The following is an 18,067-nucleotide window of genomic DNA, read 5'->3' on the forward strand; positions in this document are numbered from 1 at the left end:
GCTATTACATTACCCAGATGATTAAATTTAATGGTCATTGCAGTACATAAATCAAGTATTTCACTTGTACTCTTGTTCTTTTCCTTTCTCCTCAGTTTAGTATTTCTGAAGACTAGTGTGGAAAGCAAGGATTTCTTTGATTTGCTTTGGATTGCAGGAATTACGGACTTTGTGCTGAAATACATTACTATTGGTTTCAAGTGTTTGATCCTCGTTCTGCCCAGAATCATCTTAGCTTTCAAATCAAGGGTACGTTGGCCTAGCTTTTCTTGAATTTGTTTCTATTCTACTGCTTATTGTTTTACAGTGACACTTTCATTTAGAATGGTTTGAACCGACTTACAATACCATTGTGAATGCTATAATTTTCCAAACAGTGGATTTAAAGAAGTGTGTGTAATGTTAATAAGCAGAAGATAATTCCTGTGGTGACGCCACAGCTTTTCAACATTCCACCACTCATCCGATGTTATTCACTGGGGGCAACATGGTGGCATTGTGTTACCTCACAGTTCAAGGAACCATGGTTCAATTTCAGCCTTGGGTGGTCTGTGTGGAGTTTGAATGTTCTCTCCATGTCTGCGTGAGTTTTCTCTGGCTGCTGCGGTTTCCTCCCATAGTCCAAAGATGTGCAGGTTAGGTGGATTGGCCATTAGGCTCCAGGGATGTATAGGTTAGGTTAAGGTTTAATTAGGATAGGGCAGAGAAGTGGGCTTGGGTGGAGTGCTGTTTCAGAGGGTCGGTGCAGACTCAATGGGCAATTCTGCATAGTAGAGATTCTACAACTGTCTGTAAAGAGCTTTCAGACATCCAGTGGTCAGGAAAGGCAGAAAATACATGCAAGTCTTTCTTTCATCTTATTTCTTTCTTTCTTTCCAATAGGGAATGATTGTTCCTAATGTGGTCTATAGCGACCATCTTAACATCAGGCGCTCCTTATGGGCAAAAAGCTTCGATATAAAATCGAGTCAAAATCCCTGTGAACCCTTGGTGCACATGGTTGTACAATCACTCAGAGGAAAATTATTTGGAATGCACTTGATTGCTGCTAATGCAAAAATATTAATCATTATTTACGGCTTGTCTTTTTACATAAGTGCAAGATAACTATTCAAAGGAAAACTATTGCTTGTGGAGCACCAACTACAGTTTGTAAAGTAAATTATGCATTTGAAGTGAGGAACGCTTTTACCCAAAGGATGCCAGAAACTATTCTAATTTTTCTGCAGATGATACGTACTTGAGTTTTTCCTCTGATTAGCTGCTGCCTCAATTGTTTGGGCAGCTGGTTTGTGATGCAGAAAGAAACCAACAGTGTGGGTTCAATTCCTATACCGGCTGAAATTCACCTGATGAAGGAGCTACTCTCCAAAAGCTATTGACTCCAAACACACCTGTTGGACTTTAACCTGGTGTTTTAAGACTTCTTACTGTGCCCACCCCAGTCCAACACTGGCATCTCCACATCGAGGTTCTTCATGAAGGTCCCGCCTTTCAACCTTGACCCTCGCCTGAGGTGTGGTAACCCTCAGGTTAAATCACCACCAGTCCAAATTACCACCAATGAGCTCTCAAAGGGTCTGTGGCGACATTTCTATTTTAATCTGAGATTGATCAAATTATTATTAAAAGATATGTAAAAATTGATGTGTAGTGAAATAAAGTTTGTGGCTTTGAGTGTACCCTTTAGCTGGTTGTCCTTCCTTGCCCAAGTAATGGACAGGGGCTGTATGTCTAAAATGTGCCTTGCCAGGCCTCTGAAAATGCACTGGTGCAGGTCCAGTCTCCGCTCGGGCCTTGCGACAGAAATGCAAGTGCAGTGGCAAGCCTAAGAGACAGGATTATTTTTTATTTATGGTCTTCAAGCTGCTGTTGGAGAGCAGACTTTCAGCCCTAAAGACCTGTAGAGAGGTTGCAAACGAAGGTAAACTCTACTTCTCCGGCTTCACTTGTCTTGCTGTTCGACGCTACCACCCACAGGTTCCCTGATCTATCAAGTTCCAGACAGTAGACCAAATGCCAGGATCTTTAGATATTTCTCAAAAGGAAACTGAAGTGGGAAGGGCAGGAATGCAGACTGATTGCCATGGCTGTCCTTCCCTTCATCCATTGCAGGTGTAGACGCTGGTCTGCCTCTCAGAGGAATCCCACAATATCCTTTAACAACGTGAAAGAGTCAGTGCCCTCATGCATTGGGTCTTTGCCTCCTTTTCATCTTCTTAGTACCTGGAAACTTTGGAGAGGAATATCAGTACCAGATTCTCTTGTGCTGTACTCGGCTATAACAAGGATGGCATCCAAAGAGTTTGAATGAGTTATATTGCATTTGGGGCTCTTGGAATACTTGTGCAGCCATTCTTTCTTTCAAAGTAGATATACACTATAGTTCTGGCATGTGTACAAAGTGGTCTGTTGTGCACGCAGGAGTAGATTTTGCAGTGTTAATCTGGAGTTAGTGCTTATTGCCTCTGCATATAATCTGACTTCAGTGTAAATTGGAAGCACTGCCTGTGTAAATGCATTGTAACTTCTCAATTTCTCTTCCTTTCAAATCTGTCTGACATTTGAAATACGCTCTTCAGGTACCATTAGAGTCTAATCCTTTCATTGTGTTTTGCTCATCATCTGGGCATAACCGTGTTTGCAATTGCCTTTTTCAACCTTTCAACCTCAACACAAAACAGTAATACCTGTTTCTCTTCATCCACCCCCCCCCCCCCGCTAGATCAATTCAGAACTTGTCATTTGCTTCCCTTCCTTTTTAATAATGGTTATCAAAGATAATAGAGACCTTACAGGAAGTCCTTCACTGTCATTATTCAGTTGATGTTCCTCTCATCTGTTCCTTTTGTTTCATTTTATCTGTTGGTACATTTATTTTTTTTATATCTCTGAGTATCTTCCTTGAACTTGGATGAGCCATTTTGAGTGCAGAGGATGATTGTAGACAGAATAATGCTTGGATAATGTAGCTGTCAGTTTGCAGTTTGTAATAACCTGTAGTAACCTGCACAGGACTCACCAAGCTGGGGGTGCAATGTACCGTCAATTACCACGAGACGAGAATGGTGAAACAATCAAGGCTTTATTGCACAAGATGTTGTGCCTCCTGCAGCTGGAACCAGAATGGGAGCAGTGCAGGAGAGCATACACTTTGATACGTCGCCAGCTGGGAGGAGCCAGCAGGCTGGGATTTACTGTGGTACCTGTAATACAGTGGCAGAGCCGGAATGCATGCTATGTGTTACCAGTGGTGTTTACCACATTCACCCCCTGTTTAAAATAAGTCAGCGGGGGTGAAGTAAACTACAGATTGAGTCTGTCGGGGGCTCTGACCCTCCGTTGCGATCGCCTCAGTCCTGGTGGTGGTGTGGGCGCCGATGTGGTCTCTTGCGACTCCGGGAACGTGTTGTCCTCTCCGTCGCCACCCCATAGTGGATCCAGCGGGGGGACGGATCCTGCTGGGGTGGGGGCTGCGGTGAGGTTCACTGGTGGGAGAGTGGGTGGCGCAGGGGTGAATAAGGCAACTGGGGGGGGGGGGGGGGGGGGGGGGAGCGGTATCAGGTTGTGGGTGGGGACCCAGCAGGTCCCAGAGGGAGACTGTGTCCTGTCGCCCGTCGGGGTGTGCCACGTAGGTGGACTGTGGCTTTGCATGGAGCAGGTGGACTTTTTAAATCGAGGGATCCGATTTATGGCTCCGCACATGCTTCCAGAGGAGGACGGGTCCAGGAACTATCATCCATGTTGGGAGCGAGACCCCGGAGGTGGACTTCCTAGGGAAGGCAAACACACGTTTGTGAGGGGTCTCATTAGTAGCGGTGCACAGGAGCGACCAGATGGAGTGAAGCGCATCGGGGTGGACCTCCTGCCAGCGGGAGACAGGGAGATTTCTAGACCGAATGCCAGCAGGACAGCCTTCCAGACTGTCCCGTTCTTCCTCTCCACCTGCCCGCTTCCCCGGGGGTTGTAGCTGATTGTCCTGCTCGAGGCGATGCCCTTGCTGAGCAGGAACTGACGCAGATCATCACTGAAGGAGGATCCCCGATCGCTGTGGATGGAGGTGGGGAAACCGAACAAGGTGAAGATGCTGTGCAGGGCTTTGATGACCGTGGCATAAGTCATGTCGGGGCATGGGATGGCGATAGGGAACCGGGAGTACTCATCAATTACGTTGAGGAAGTCTACGTTGCGGTCAGTGGAGGGGAAGGGCCCTTTGAAGTCCATGCTGAGGCACTGAAAGGGGTGGGAGGCCTTCACCAGGTGCGCTCTCTCTGGCTGGTAGAAGTGCAGCTTGCACTCCACGCAGTCTTGACAGTCTCTGGTTACGGTCCTGACCTCCTCAATGGTGACCCCCGGGTCTGATGCACGATCAATTGCACAAAGACGAGAGTTGAATACAACTGAGGCTTTATTGCTCCAAGATGTGTGGCCTCCCACAGCAGTGGCGAAATGGCTGCTGCACGGAGGACACACATATTTATACTCTGCCTACTGGGCGGAGCCAGCAGGCAGGGACTACCGTCGTACCTGTAGTACAGGTCCTACCATACATCACCGAATATAGGTGCAACAGTGGTTTACCATATTCACCCCCTGTTAAAATTGAGTCCGGCGGGGGTGGTGGAGAATTATATACAACAACTGAATTTTACATTTACAATTTTTGTGAGGAAAAAAAATGTCTTTTGAAGTCCAATGGACCAGTTAGAGATTTAACTGGTCCGGGGCCTTGATGTGCCGCTGGGCGCGACGCAGTAGTGGCAGCGATGCCGATGTTGGTCTGGTCTTCGGTGACTCCGGGAGTGTGCCGAAATCCTTTACATCCTCAGTCGTGGGCAGGGGGAGGACGGATGGTCCTGAGGGGGTTGCTGCTGGGAGCACGGGGGAAGAGAGGGTGACGCCGGGCCGGAGGGGTGTGTGTTTGGGGAACCTGCTGGTGCCGGGTCCCTGAGGGAGACAGTATCGTGGCAGCCGTCGGGGAATGCCACGTAGGCATACTGGGGGTTAGCGTGGAGCAACTGCACCCTATCCACCAACGGGTCCGCATTGTGGAGTCGGACGTGCCTACAGAGAAGGACGGGTCCTGGAGCTGTGAGCCAAGTCGGGAGCGACACCCCGGATGTGGACTTCCTGGGGAAGGCAAAGAGACGTTCATGGGTTATGTTGTTAGTGGCGGTGCACAGTAGTGACCGAATGGAGTGTAGTGCATCAGGGAGGACCTCCTGCCAGTGGGAGGTCGGGAGGTTCCTGGACCGTAGGGCCAGTTGGACGGCCCTCCATACCGTCGCGTTCTCCCTCTCTATCTGTCCATTTCCCCGGGGGTTATAGCTTGTTGTCCTGCTGGAGACGATACCCTTGCTGAGCAGGAACTGACGCAGCTCATCACTCATGAATGAGGATCCCCTGTCACTGTGGATGTAGGCGGGGAAACCGAACAGAGCGAAGATTGTGTTGAGGGCTTTGATGACAGTGGCAGACGTCATGTCGGGGATGGGATGGAGAAGGGGAGTCTGGAGTACTCATCGACCACACTGAGAAAGTATGTGTTATGGTCGGTGGAAGGGAGGGGCCTTTTGAAATCTACGCTGAAACGCTCAAAGGGGCGGGGGGCCTTCACCAGGCGCGCACAGTCCAGCTGATAGAAGTGCGGCTTGCACAGACCTGGCAGTGCCTGGTGATTGTCCGTACTTCCTCGACGGAGTAGGGCAGATTGCAGGCCTTTATAAAATGGTACAACCGTGTGACTCCTGGGTGACAAAGGCTGTCGTGCAGGGCCCGGAGTCGGTCTACTTGTGCGCTGGCACATGTACCTCGGGATAGGGCGTCTGGGGGCTTGTTGAGCTTATCAGGGTGATAGAAAATCTCGTAAATGTAGGTGGAGAGCTCGATCCTCCACCTCAAGATCTTATTGTTCTTGATCTTGCCCCGCTATGTGTTATTGAACATGAAGGCTACCGACCGTTGGTCAGTGAGGAGAGTGAATCTCCTGCCGGCCAGCTAATGGCTCCAATGTCGCACAGCTTCAACGATAGCTTGGGCCTCTTTTTCGATGGATGAGTGCCGAATGTCTGAGGCAGGAAAGGTGCGGGAAATGAATGCCACGGGTCTGCCTGCCTGATTGAGGGTGGCGGCTTGGGCGACGTCTGATGCGTCGCTTTCCTCTTGAAAGGGCAGCATCTCGTCTACTGCATGCATCCCGGCCTTGGCGATATCGGCTCTGATACAGGCGAAAGCTCTTGAGCCTCGGCCATCAGGGGAAAATGGGTGGACTGTATGAGTGGGCGGGCCTTGTCCGCATAGTTTGGGACCCACTGGGCGTAGTATGAAAATAACCCCAGGCAGCGTTTGAGGGCCTTGGGGCAGTGGGAGAGGGGGAGCTCCATGAGGTCGGGATCGGGTCCCAGAACTCCGTTCTGGACCACACAGCCGAGGATGGCTAAGCGGTTCGTGCTGAACACGCATTTCTCCTTGTTGTAGGTGAGGTTTAGGAGAGTGGTGGTGTGGAGAAATTTGGCAAGGTTGGCATCGTGGTCCTGCTGATCATGGCCGCAGATGGTGACATTGTCTAGGTACGGAAAGGTGGCCTGCAAACCGTACCAGTCGACCATTCGGCCCATCTCTCTTTGGAAGACCGAGACCCCATTGGTGACGCCGAAGGGAACCCTGAGGAAGTGATAGAGGCGACCGTCTGCCTTGAAGGCAGTGTACGGACTTGATTGCGGACTTGCTTGATTGCGGATCTAGCTGCAGGCGATCCAGCTTGATACGGAGGTCCATCTTCTGAAAACCTTATAGCAATAAATTGATGCACGATCAATTGCACAAAGATGAGAGTTGAATACAACTGAGGCTTTATTGCTCTAAGATGTGTGGCCTCCCACAGCAGCTGGCGAAATGGCTGCTGCACGGAGGACACACATATTTATATTCCGCCTACTGGACGGAGTCAGCAGGCAGGGACTACCGTCGTACCAGTAGTACAGGTCCTACCATACATCACCTAATATAAGTGCAACAGTGGTTTACCACAGGGTGACAGAGGTCATTGTGGAGAGCCCGGAGTCGGTCCACTTGTGCGCTGGCACATGTACTGGGACAGGGCATCTGGGGGCTCATTGAGCTTCCCCGGGTGATACAAGGTCTCACAGTTATAGGAGGAGAGCTCGATCCTCCACCTCAAGATCTTGCCGTTTTTGATCTTGCCCCGCTGTGTATTGTTAAACATGAAGGCAACCGACCGTTGGTCAGTGAGGAGAGTGAATCTCCTGCCGGCCAGGTAATGCCGCCAATGTCGCACAGCTTCCACAATGGCTTGGGCCTCCTTTTCTATAGAGGAATGCCGAATTTCGGAGGCATGGAGGGTGCGGGAAAAGAAAGCCACGGGTCTGCCCGTCTGGTTGAGGGTGGTGGCCAGATCTACGTCTATGCATCGCTCTCCACCTGAAAGGGGAGGGTCTCGCCGACTGCGTGCATCGTGGCTTTGGCGATGTCCACCTTGATGTGGTTGAAGGCCTGGCGGGCCTCAGCCATCGGGGGGAAAACTGTGGACTTGATGAGTGGGCACCCTTGTCCGCATAATTAGGGACCCGCTGGGCGTAATATGAGAAAAACCCCAGGCATTGTTTCAGAACCTTGGGGCAATGGGGGAGAAGGAGTTCCAGGAGGCGGCACACGCAGTCGGGGTCAGGCCCTCGGACTCCATTTTCCACTACGTAGCCAAGGATGGCGAAACGGTTGGCGCGAACACTCATTTCTCCTTATTGTAGGTGAGTTTAAGGAGTTTGGCGGTATGGAGGAATTTTTGGAGGTTTGCGTTGTGGTCCTGCTGATCGTGGCCGCAGATAGTGACATTATCTAGGTACGGGAAGGTGGCCCGCAGCCCGCACTGGTCAACCATTCGGTCCATCTCGTGTTAGAAGACCGAGACCCCATTGGTGACGCCGAAGGGAACTCTAAGGAAATGATACAGGCGGCCATCTGCTTTGAACGTAGTGTAGTGGCGGTCCTCCGGACGCATGGAGAACTGGTGGTAGGCGGACTTCAAGTCTACTGTGGAGAAGACTCGATATTGCACATCTGATTGACCATGTCAGATATGCGTGGGAGGGGGTACGTGTCGAGCTGTGTGTACCGGTTGATGATCTGACTGTAGTCAAAGACCATCCTATGCTTCTCCCCAGTCTTCACTACCACCACTTGAGCTCTCCAGGGGCTGTTGCTGGCCTCAATGATCCCCGCCCGCAGAAGCCATTGGACCTCCGACCTGATGAAGGTCCTGATCTGGACACTGTACCATCTGCTCCTAGTGGCGACAGGCTAACAGTCCGGGGTGAGGTTTGCAAAAACTGAAGATAGATCAACCTTAAGGGTCATGATGCCGCAGATGGTATGGGGGGGCAGGGGTCCGCCAAAGTTCAGACTAAGGCTTTGGAGGTAGCATTGAAAATCAAGACCTAGTAACAGGGCCGCGCAGAGATGGGGGAGGATGTAGAGCCTGAAGTTGCTGTACTATACGCCCTGAACGGTGAGGGTCGCGACACAGTACACCCAGATTTGCACAGAATGGGATCCGGAGGCCAGGGAGATTTTCTGGGTGACGGGGAGTATCGTGAGGGAGCAGCGCCTTACCGTAGCAGGTTGAATGAAACTCTGTGCTCCCGGAGTCAAAGAGGCAGGTTGACTCGTGCCCGTTGATCTTGGCCGTCATCGTAGCAGTCGCGGGGCCAAAACTGATCAAGGGGATGGAGGCGAGCTGCGGAAGTTGTTGGGAGGTCCCAGGCTGATCAGCGGTGGTGGAGGTATCAGTGGGCAGCGAGCGGTCAGACGAGCAGGGGTCCTGAGGCGCGGTCCAAAATGGCACCCAAGATGGTGGCGCCCATAGGGCGCACATGGTGGGTGGCATCAAAGATGGCGGCGCCCACGGGCCGCATGTGGCCTGTGGTGGAGAAGATGGCGGCGCCCCTGGATCGCACGTGGGGGGTTTAGCAATGCTGGGCCTGGAAACAACGACGACCGACCGGGCCTGGCGAACGGAAATTAAGTGGCCCTTCATGGTGGTTAGCATAAATGCTTCACAGCTCCAGGGTCCCAGGTTCGATTCCCAGCTGGGTCACTGTCTGTGTGGAGTCTGCACGTCCTCCCCCTGTGTGCGTGGGTTTCCTCCGGGTGCTCCGGTTTCCTCCCACAGTCCAAAGATGTGCGGGTTAGGTGGATTGGCCATGCTAAATTGCCCGTAGTGTCCTAATAAAAGTAAGGTTAAGGGGGGGGTTGTTGGGTTACGGGTATAGGGTGGATACGTGAGTTTGAGCAGGGTGATCATGGCTCGGCACAACATTCAGGGCCGAAGGGCCTGTTCTGTGCTGTACTGTTCTATGTTCTTCCCGCACCCGTTGCAGGTCACGCTCCGCGCCGGGCAGCGCAGCCTGGGATGTTTGCTCTGGCCATAAAAATAACATTTGGGCCCTCCGGAGTTGGCTGGCTGCTGCGCGGCACAGGCTTGCGGTGTACTCGAGTCGGCAGCTGGTGGGACCCACGATGCCCACGAGGGTGCCGCACAATTGGAGGTGTAGGCCTCCAGATTACGGGAGGCCACTTCTAGGGAATTAGAAAGCTGCACAGTCTCTGCAAGACCGAGCGTACCCCTTCCAATAGTCGCTGGCGGACGTACGTAGACTTCATGCCCGTGACATAAGCGTCCCTAATTAAACGTCCAGTGTGTTGGACTGCCGAAACTGCTTAGCAGTCACAGTTCCTACCAAGAATCTGTAGAACCCGCAAGAAATCGTCCAGAGTCTCCCCGGGAGTTCCCGTCTCGTGGCCAGGAGGTGCCTGGCGTACACTTGATTTACCAACTTAATGTAGTGTCACTTTAGTAGCGTCATCGCTTCTGTGTAGGTGGGCGCAACCCGGATGAGGGGAAAAACTTGAGGGCTCACCCGTCAGTAGAGGACTTGGAGCTTCTGTGGGTCCAAGAGTTCTTCAGTGGCTGCTCTGAGGTAGCCTTCAAAGCAGGCTAACCAGTGCTCGAAGGTGGATGTGGCGTTGGCTGCGAAAGGGCTCAGCTCCAGGCGATCAGACTTGATTAAGATGTTCATCTTTTAAAATCTTGTGCAATAAATTGATGTACCGTCAAATACCACGAGACGAGAAGCCAGCAGACTGGGATTTACTGTGGTACCTGTAATACAGTGGCAGTACCGTAATACATGCAATGTGTTACCAGTGGTTTTTACCACGGGATGATTATTCTCTGTGCTCAATTGGACTGAGTTAACCCAGCACTAGCATAAAAGGCAGGAAGATGTAGAGCCAGCTAAAAAGAAATGAGGACCCGATGAAACGTAACCGGGCATGTATGATGCTGTTGCTGAAATAAAGGACTTTTAAGAAGCTCGTTGGACTCCCCTGGCTTTATCACACAGTTCATGATTCAACTATGCAAAGCCATACCTGGAGTAGTGAGCAGTTCTGGGCACCACCCCCTCAGTTTCGGAGGAAGTTCAGCATAGATTTGCTAAAATAATACCTGGACTGCAAGGATTAAGCTTCTAAGGTTTAATTCCTTGGAATTTATAAGCGAGAGGGTGCCCTGATTTGAAGGTTTCAAGATATTAGGTGGAATTCACTGGCAATAGGATTCTCTGGTCCCAGCGGGTTTCCGGGTGGCATGGGGTGGCTTCAAGGGGAAATCCCATTGACAGTGGCGGAAACAGAGAATCCCGCCGCGGGCGAACAGCACACTGCCTCCCACCCCCAAGAAACACGTGACCGGTAGGCCAGAGAATCTCACCCATTAAGTGGAACGGAGAGAGGGTTGATCCAAAGCAGCTAGTTCTGATTGGGGAGTCTAGAACTAGGGAGCATAGTCTAAAATCCAAGCCAAACCTTTCAGGAGTGAGCACAGTAAGAAGTTGTACAACACCTGAGGGAAGGAGCTGCACTCCAAAAGCTGGAGGTTTATGGAGGTGGAGCTCAAATTAGCCATGATTTCACTGAATGGTGGAGCAGGTTTGAAGGGTTAAATGGTCTCTTCCTGTTCCTAAGTAGTTAATATATCACTGTACTCTGTGCAGCTCTTTGCTTTGTGTGATGATATTGCGATTTTTGGTGCTTCTATTTAATGTCCTCTTAACTAACGTATATCCCATGGTGCTACTCACTGGTTGGGAAGGCCCCTTTAAGATGTATTTATAATTTAAAAAAATTATTGATAGTCAACAAATCTCAGTTTCTGAAACTGTGATGAACCTAACCGCTTTTATAAAATCTAATAACTGAAAGCAGGGAAGGTTTCATCTTCTTAAATGCGAAAAGAGACTGTTTTAAAAAACAATATTCTTATTTGCCTGTCATTACAATAACAACTGTGGGATTTTATCTGATCCTTTTGACTGTTTGATCAGTGACGTTTTCCCTTGGTTGTGATCTCTGAAGTAATTGTTTGTATGAATATAAAAAGAAGTCTTGCAACACCAGGTTAAAGTCCCAACAGGTTTGTTTTGAATCACTAGCTTTCGGAGCACTGCTCCTTCCTCAGGTGAATCTTTCAAATGAGGATGGAGCAGCGCTCTGAAAGCTAGTGATTCGAAACAAACCTGTTGGACTTTAACCTGGTGTTGTAAGACTTCTTACTGTGCCCATGCCCATCCCAGCATCTCCACAACATGAATATAAAAAGGCATTGAAAGTTGTGTAGTTAGATTTGAGAAGCTGCAAGAAGTGCATGGAGGGAAGAGTGACTATAGATCTGGTATTGGGGCCAGACATTTGAAGCCCATGAGTGAGTGCTACTGGCTGGGAACCAGAGGTCTGGGGCTGACCCAAGGGTTAGAGGAAGAGCCTAGATCCAAGAGCAGGGAGAATAGTTCCTGTTACTGGAAATGGCAACCAGAGGGGTATTTTGAGAGTGGGGGAGAGAGAGCGCATTCTCACTATGTCTGCACAAATTGAAACTGAGGGTCTGGGATGTCTCACACGTCCACAAAGACCCCAAAAAAGTCATCAAGGAGTGCTGACCTTTAACATGTGAGAAACATAAAAAATCAGTTTTGAAAGGTGCAATAAAATCTGCGGTACTAGAACTGAAACTGTGATGAACCTAACCGCTTTTATAAAATCTAATAAGTGAAAGCAATGCACAACATCAAGGCACTTGAGCAAGGAAAGCCTGTATGTGGAAATGTTGTTTCGCAAATTGGAAATAAATTGTGATTAACTAATCCTTAGATTTTATGATTTTTTTTTCCTGCCCCTCTCACAATTGGAGTTATTTTAATATGTTTATTATTTTTGCATACATTTAATGTTGAAGCTGCATCTTAGGCAAAGCAACATGACAGCCGGTGCACACACAACAATCATACAAACAAATCTCTAAAAAGCTGTCCTTTGTGCAGCGTTACGAACAGGTGGATGACTAACTGTTCGGTGTTCAGAATTTAATATATCTCAGCACATGCATGACAGATCTCAGTTGGATTTGAATCAACCTGTACACAGTGTATGTGATCACTGTAAATGAATGCCCCAGAATTGCATTACTTAAATAAATCCGGCTATTTTACATTTGGAAAGGAAGGGTTCCTGGATGAATTCCATGGTTTTGTTAACCTTTCCTGTATTAAACAGATTAAAATACAAGGAGAAAGCATCAGATAGATGAACAACTTAATCACTGTTGAAGATAAATTGTGCCCCTTTCACAGTTCGTGCCCTTGCCGAATTGTCTGAATGGCTGTTTAAATTGCAATAAATTTCTCTCCGGTGTCGCCCTTAAATTTAGGTCACTTGACACCCTCCACTCCCGCCCCCAACTCCTGTTTTCCTCGCATTTACTGAAATCACATTAGAAGGACAGAGTGTGTGGTTTCTGCACTTCAGTCTTGTGAAGTATGAGGTCATTATTTGGATTGAAAAACCTTTCATGTCTCAAGCTGCTGCTGGGACATAACTTTCTTGCCTCTCAGTTCCTGTTGCTTCTGTTTGCTCTGGCTTTGGTTACCTTCCAAGGTTTTGTGACATTGTGCAAATTCATGTAAGCCAGACTGTATTGTTTTATACAGGACATTAAATGAAATGTCTACTTGACCTCCAATTAATTCAACTTTCTGTAAAATCTAAATGCTTAAGAGGGAGAACATAGGGCAAAACTAAGATTTCCACTTTATTTAGCGCCATGTTCAGAGCACGTAAAGCAAGTGTTAATTTTTCTATATCACTCCTCTTGTTGCCTGTTAACAGATATATTAATATCTGTTGATTAAGTTGAAGCAAGTTCGGATGCCAGAAACAAAGAACGTAGATAAGAGTGGAATTATCAAACCATGTGGAAATGAGGTGGGTTATGAACGGTATGCTGATGCACTGGACGCAATAAATGAGACATTGGAAATCAATGAAGTGGGCAAACCAGATATCAGATGAATTTGGACTATCCAAATTGCTGGTCTTCGAAAGTAGCATCTCCTAATGAAGACTATTTTCCACTTCATCTTGATTTTGTTTTTGAACATATTTCTGCCTGGATATTTTTGATTCCCTGCTGATCAGAAATATCAGCGTCCTTTTGCGGAACGGAAGAACATCCTTTGCTGCTGGATTAGCAATAAATCTCCCTCAATCAGAATTGGCATAAAATTATCATGGGCTATATCCCAATGGACTTCCAATCTTGACTACTCCGTTCTAAATCGGATGCATTCCGAAAGGTTTGTGACCCTTATATCAACTATATAGGTTCCATAATGTCTGACTTGCTCCTACAAGGTTTTCCATAAGCTACGTAGCACTGCTTTGAACTCACTACAGAAGAAGATGTGCACCATTTTACCATGTTTTCATGGTTTTATCCTCTTCTCCTCCATCCTCTAGCTTATCCATTCATCGGTTTTGCTTGTATAAATGGAGGCACCGAGTTTAATGATTAAGCTGAACCAGGTGTTCTGCCCTTTTCTCTATTCATGCACGCAGAAGCATTTATGCTGCACTGTACCAGTTTGAGGGTTTGTTGTGTTATTTGTAAAATGGAAAATCTCTGACAAAAATATATATCAGTTGCCATGCTGATTACCTATCCCCCTGCTGGGACTTTGGGTGTGGACCATGGTGTGAGTGGTCACAAACAAGGCAGCTCAACGTCACAGAAAAGCTCTTTTTAACAAATACGAGGTGGAATTTTGATGAAAAGACGTAGATGAATGTTGGAGGAGTACTTTCCCCCGGGAATGGTATGTCTGCTGGTTACCAGACCTGGCAGAAAACAGTGAGAGATTTGGTTGAAAACTTGGAGCAGACTTGTGCTGCAGCAACAACAAAAGACAATTTGAGCATGCAGGTGGGGGAAGGGCTGATGCAAGCTGGAAGGTTTCAACTTGACTTGATGGCCTTGATTAAAGCTGAATTCCAGCAGCAGAGGGAAAAAATGCGAGAAGATCTCGCAAAGGCCATTCAAGAAATGGTGACACCCCTGAAGAATTCTTTGGAATGGGTGGAGAATTGTTTGGAGGTGCAGGGGTCCCAGGTTCGGGAGATTGAAGGAGTGTTCTCAGACCACAGCGATCATGCGGTGACTCTGGAGGCGGAGATGGGGCTCCTAGGAGACCTCTGTAAAACATTGAAGGCAAAGATGGAGAAGAAGGAGAATGCCTCAAGAAGGCAGAACCTGCGAATAGTGGGCCTGCCTGAAGGAGTGGAAGATGTGAGTACATCTCAAAAGATGCTGGCGGGGCTGGTGGCAGAAGGGGTGCTCGATAAGGTGCCTGAGGTGGACCGAGCGCATAGGTCCCTGAGGCAGAAGCCTAGAGCTGGTGAGCCGCCAAGGGCGGTGATCCACAAATTTGAAGAGAAAGAGAAGAGTCTACGTGGGCCAGGGAGAAGCATACCTGCAACTGGAAGGGGAATAGGGTCCGAATTTATCAGGACATTAGAGCCGAGTTGGCAAAGCAACGGCAAGCTTCAACAAGGCCAATGCAGTGCTGTACCGGCGGCAGATCAGGTTTGGGGTGCTCTATCCGTTAAAATTATGGGTGACGTTCGGAGGCCGTGAGTATTATTTCAAGACCCCAGAAGCAGCCGAAGACTTCATTAAGGAGCATAAACTGGGGGAGAACTGAGCGGACAATGCTTGGGAACTGGGGTGCTGGCACTTTGTAATGGTTAGGAGCATGTTTGAAGTGGAGGTAGGGATTGGGGAATGTTCATCTTTTTTGAGGGGGTTTTGCTGTTTACTGTTGGGATTGTAAGGGGTGGAATGTTCCCGTCCCACCTCCTGGTTTCTGGGCCTATTTATGTTTAACACTTGTTTGTTTGCTTTTGGAGAAGGCTGCCTGGAGTTCAGGAGAAGTCCTTGTTTTGGTGGGGGAGGGTAAGGTCAACAGGGGAATCTTCCTCCTTAAGCTGAGAAGTGGGGGGGAGGGGGAGGTCATTGGTAAGTGCCTTTGGGCAGGGGCTGCGGCGCTAGCAGGTTATGCTGGTGAACGTAAGTGAGGTGGTGGGGGAGAAGGCCGAGAGGGATGGCTGGTGAGGGGGAAAGGGGGGAGTTTTTTTGTGACGTTGCAGGGGGTGAGAAATGAATGGTCATTGGTGGAGAAAGGGGCCATCTGGGATGGACTAGGTACAGGTGGAATTAAAGGGGCGGGAGTTAAGTGAGGAAGATGACAGACGGTAGAGGGGATTGGAGGCATAAGCCTCAGGTAAGGCTAGTAACGTGGAACGACCCGGGACTGAATGGGCCGGTTAAAAGGTCACGGGTGTTCACGCACATCAGGAGCTTGAAAGCAGGGGGTGATCTTTCTGCAGGAGACGCACCTCTGTATGAAGGACCAGGTTAGGTTAAGGAAGGGGTGAGTTGGGCAGCTTTTTCACGCAGGATTTTATTCAAAATCAAGGGGAGTGGCGATTTTAATGAGCAAACAAAATGCGATTTTGAGTGCAAAGGAGGTGAGAGATCTGAGTGGGAGATATGTGCTTGTGACTGGGATATTTGAAGGGGCACCGGTGGTAAATGTGTATACCCCAAATTGGGATGATGTGGGTTTTATGAGGGGGTTACTGGTAGCGATCCCGGATTCGACCACGCACCAGTTGATCATGGGAAGAGATTTTAACTGTGTCCTAGAGCCGAGGGTGGATCAGTCGAGCCCCAGGTCGATGGATAGAGTACGAATGGCAAGGGAACTGGGGGGTTAATGGAGAGGATGGGTATGGTGGAACCATGGCTGTTTCAGAACCCAGTGGGAAGGGAGTATTCCTTTTCACACGTCTGTAAGGTGTATTCGAGGATTGATTACTTTGTAGTGAGTTCGGGAGATTTTGGTTGGGGTAGAGGGGGCAGAGTATGTGGGGATAGTTATCTTGGACCATGCGCTCCACTGGCTGGAGATTTGGTTTAGATCAGGACGAGAGCAGAGGCCGGGGTGGAGGTTTGACACGGGGTTGTTGGCGGATGGAGGTTATTGTGATAAGGTGCGGGTGGCGATTAAGGAGTATGTAGAGTTGAATCAAAATGGTGAGGTGTAAGTGGCCATTTTTTGGGAAGCACTGAAGGCAGTGGTCCAAGGAGAAATTATTTTGTTTAAGGCTTGTACGGATAGGGAAAGGAGGGAGGAACATGACCGTCTCATGAGCAAGATAGTGGTGGTGGACAGGGAATATTTGAGGGTGCCCGCCGCGGAGGTATTGGCGAGGAGGAAAATGTTGCAGGGGCAGTTTGACAGGCTGACAACAGAGAAGGTGGTAGGGCAACTGCATAGGGTAAGGTGGGGTGCAATATGAGTATGGGGAGAAGGCGAGCCGCATGCTGGGGCACCAGCTGCGGAGGCAGGCTGCATCCAGGGAAATATTGAAGATACAGGCTGGGGATGTAGTGTCAGAGCCGGGGAAGATAAATGAGGCATTTAGGGAGTGCTGCCAGGGACCTTATGAGGCGGATGCGGAAGGAGAGGAGGGGACCATCGGGGGGTTTCTGGACAAGTTGGAATTTCCCCAAGTGGAGGAAGCAAAGAGGCAGGCTTTGGAAAGGCCCCTGAGGCTGAGGGAGGTGCTGAATAATATCAGGGGTATGAAATTGAGGAAGGCCCCTGGGCCGGATGGGTACCCGGCGGAATTTTATAAGGCATTTGCGACAGACCTGCCACCACATCTGTTGGGGGTGTTTAATGAAGTATTGGAAAAGGAGAAGTTGCCGGAGACAATGACGCGGGCAGTAATTACACTAATTCCGAAAAAGGGGAAGAGCCCGATGGAATGTGGGTCGTATAGGCCCATATCACTATTGAACACAGATGTGAAAGTATTGGCTAAGTTGCTGGCGGTGAGGATGGAGAAGTGTGTTAACGAGGTAGTGGCAGATCAAACAGGCTTCGTGAAGGGCAGACAGCTCGTGAGTAATATAAGACGGCTGTTGAATGTGGTTATGAATCCGTCTTGGGCTCTGGTACCGGAGGTGGTGGTGCCCATGGACGCGGAGAAAGCATTTGATCAGGTGGAGTGGTGGTACTTGTTTGAGGTTTCGGGAAGGTTTGGGTTTGGGCTGGGATTTGTGGCATGGGTACGGTTGCTGTATGTGGCACCAAGGGCGAGGTTGAGGATGAACGATATGAGCTCACAAAGCTTTGACTTACACAGGGGTACGAGGCAGGGGTGCCCGCTGTCACCATTGCTGTTTGCACTGGCCATAGAGCCATTGGTGATGGCTCTCAGGGGATTGGCAGAGTGGTGGGGGATTATGAAGGGAGAGAGGGAGCATCGGGTGTCGCTCTATGCCGATGACCTCTTGCTGTATGTTTCGGATCCTTTGGAGAGTATCGGCAGCATAGTGGGCCTGCTGGGGAGGTTTGGAGGGTTCTCTGGGTGCAAACTGAATGTATGGAAAAGCGAGGTATTCCCGGTGAATGAACTGGCACAGTGTGCTAATTTAAGAGGGTGCCATTTACGGTAGCGAGGGAGAGGTTTGGTATTTGGGGATTCAGGTAGCGAGGGAATGGACGGGGCTTCATAAGTGGAACTTAACAAAACTGGTGGAGGAGGCTAGGGAGGATCTTAAGAGGTGGGATACACTGCACTTAACGCT

General features: G+C 49.2%; 1 protein-coding gene across 4 annotated transcripts in view; it reads left to right on the forward strand.

Moving 5' to 3' along the window:
* Positions 1 to 18,067, forward strand: part of rnft2 (ring finger protein, transmembrane 2) — an 86,282-nt gene that overhangs the window by 39,560 nt on the left and 28,655 nt on the right. For all 4 annotated transcript variants that reach the window (XM_038790999.1, XM_038791008.1, XM_038791018.1 and 1 more), the window contains one exon: positions 96 to 249. In XM_038790999.1, coding sequence (XP_038646927.1) covers positions 96 to 249 — 154 coding nt within the window. The remainder of the gene's footprint in view (positions 1 to 95; positions 250 to 18,067) is intronic.

The sequence above is a fragment of the Scyliorhinus canicula genome, chromosome 1 (assembly GCF_902713615.1).
Source record: "Scyliorhinus canicula chromosome 1, sScyCan1.1, whole genome shotgun sequence".
NCBI lineage: Eukaryota > Metazoa > Chordata > Chondrichthyes > Carcharhiniformes > Scyliorhinidae > Scyliorhinus > Scyliorhinus canicula.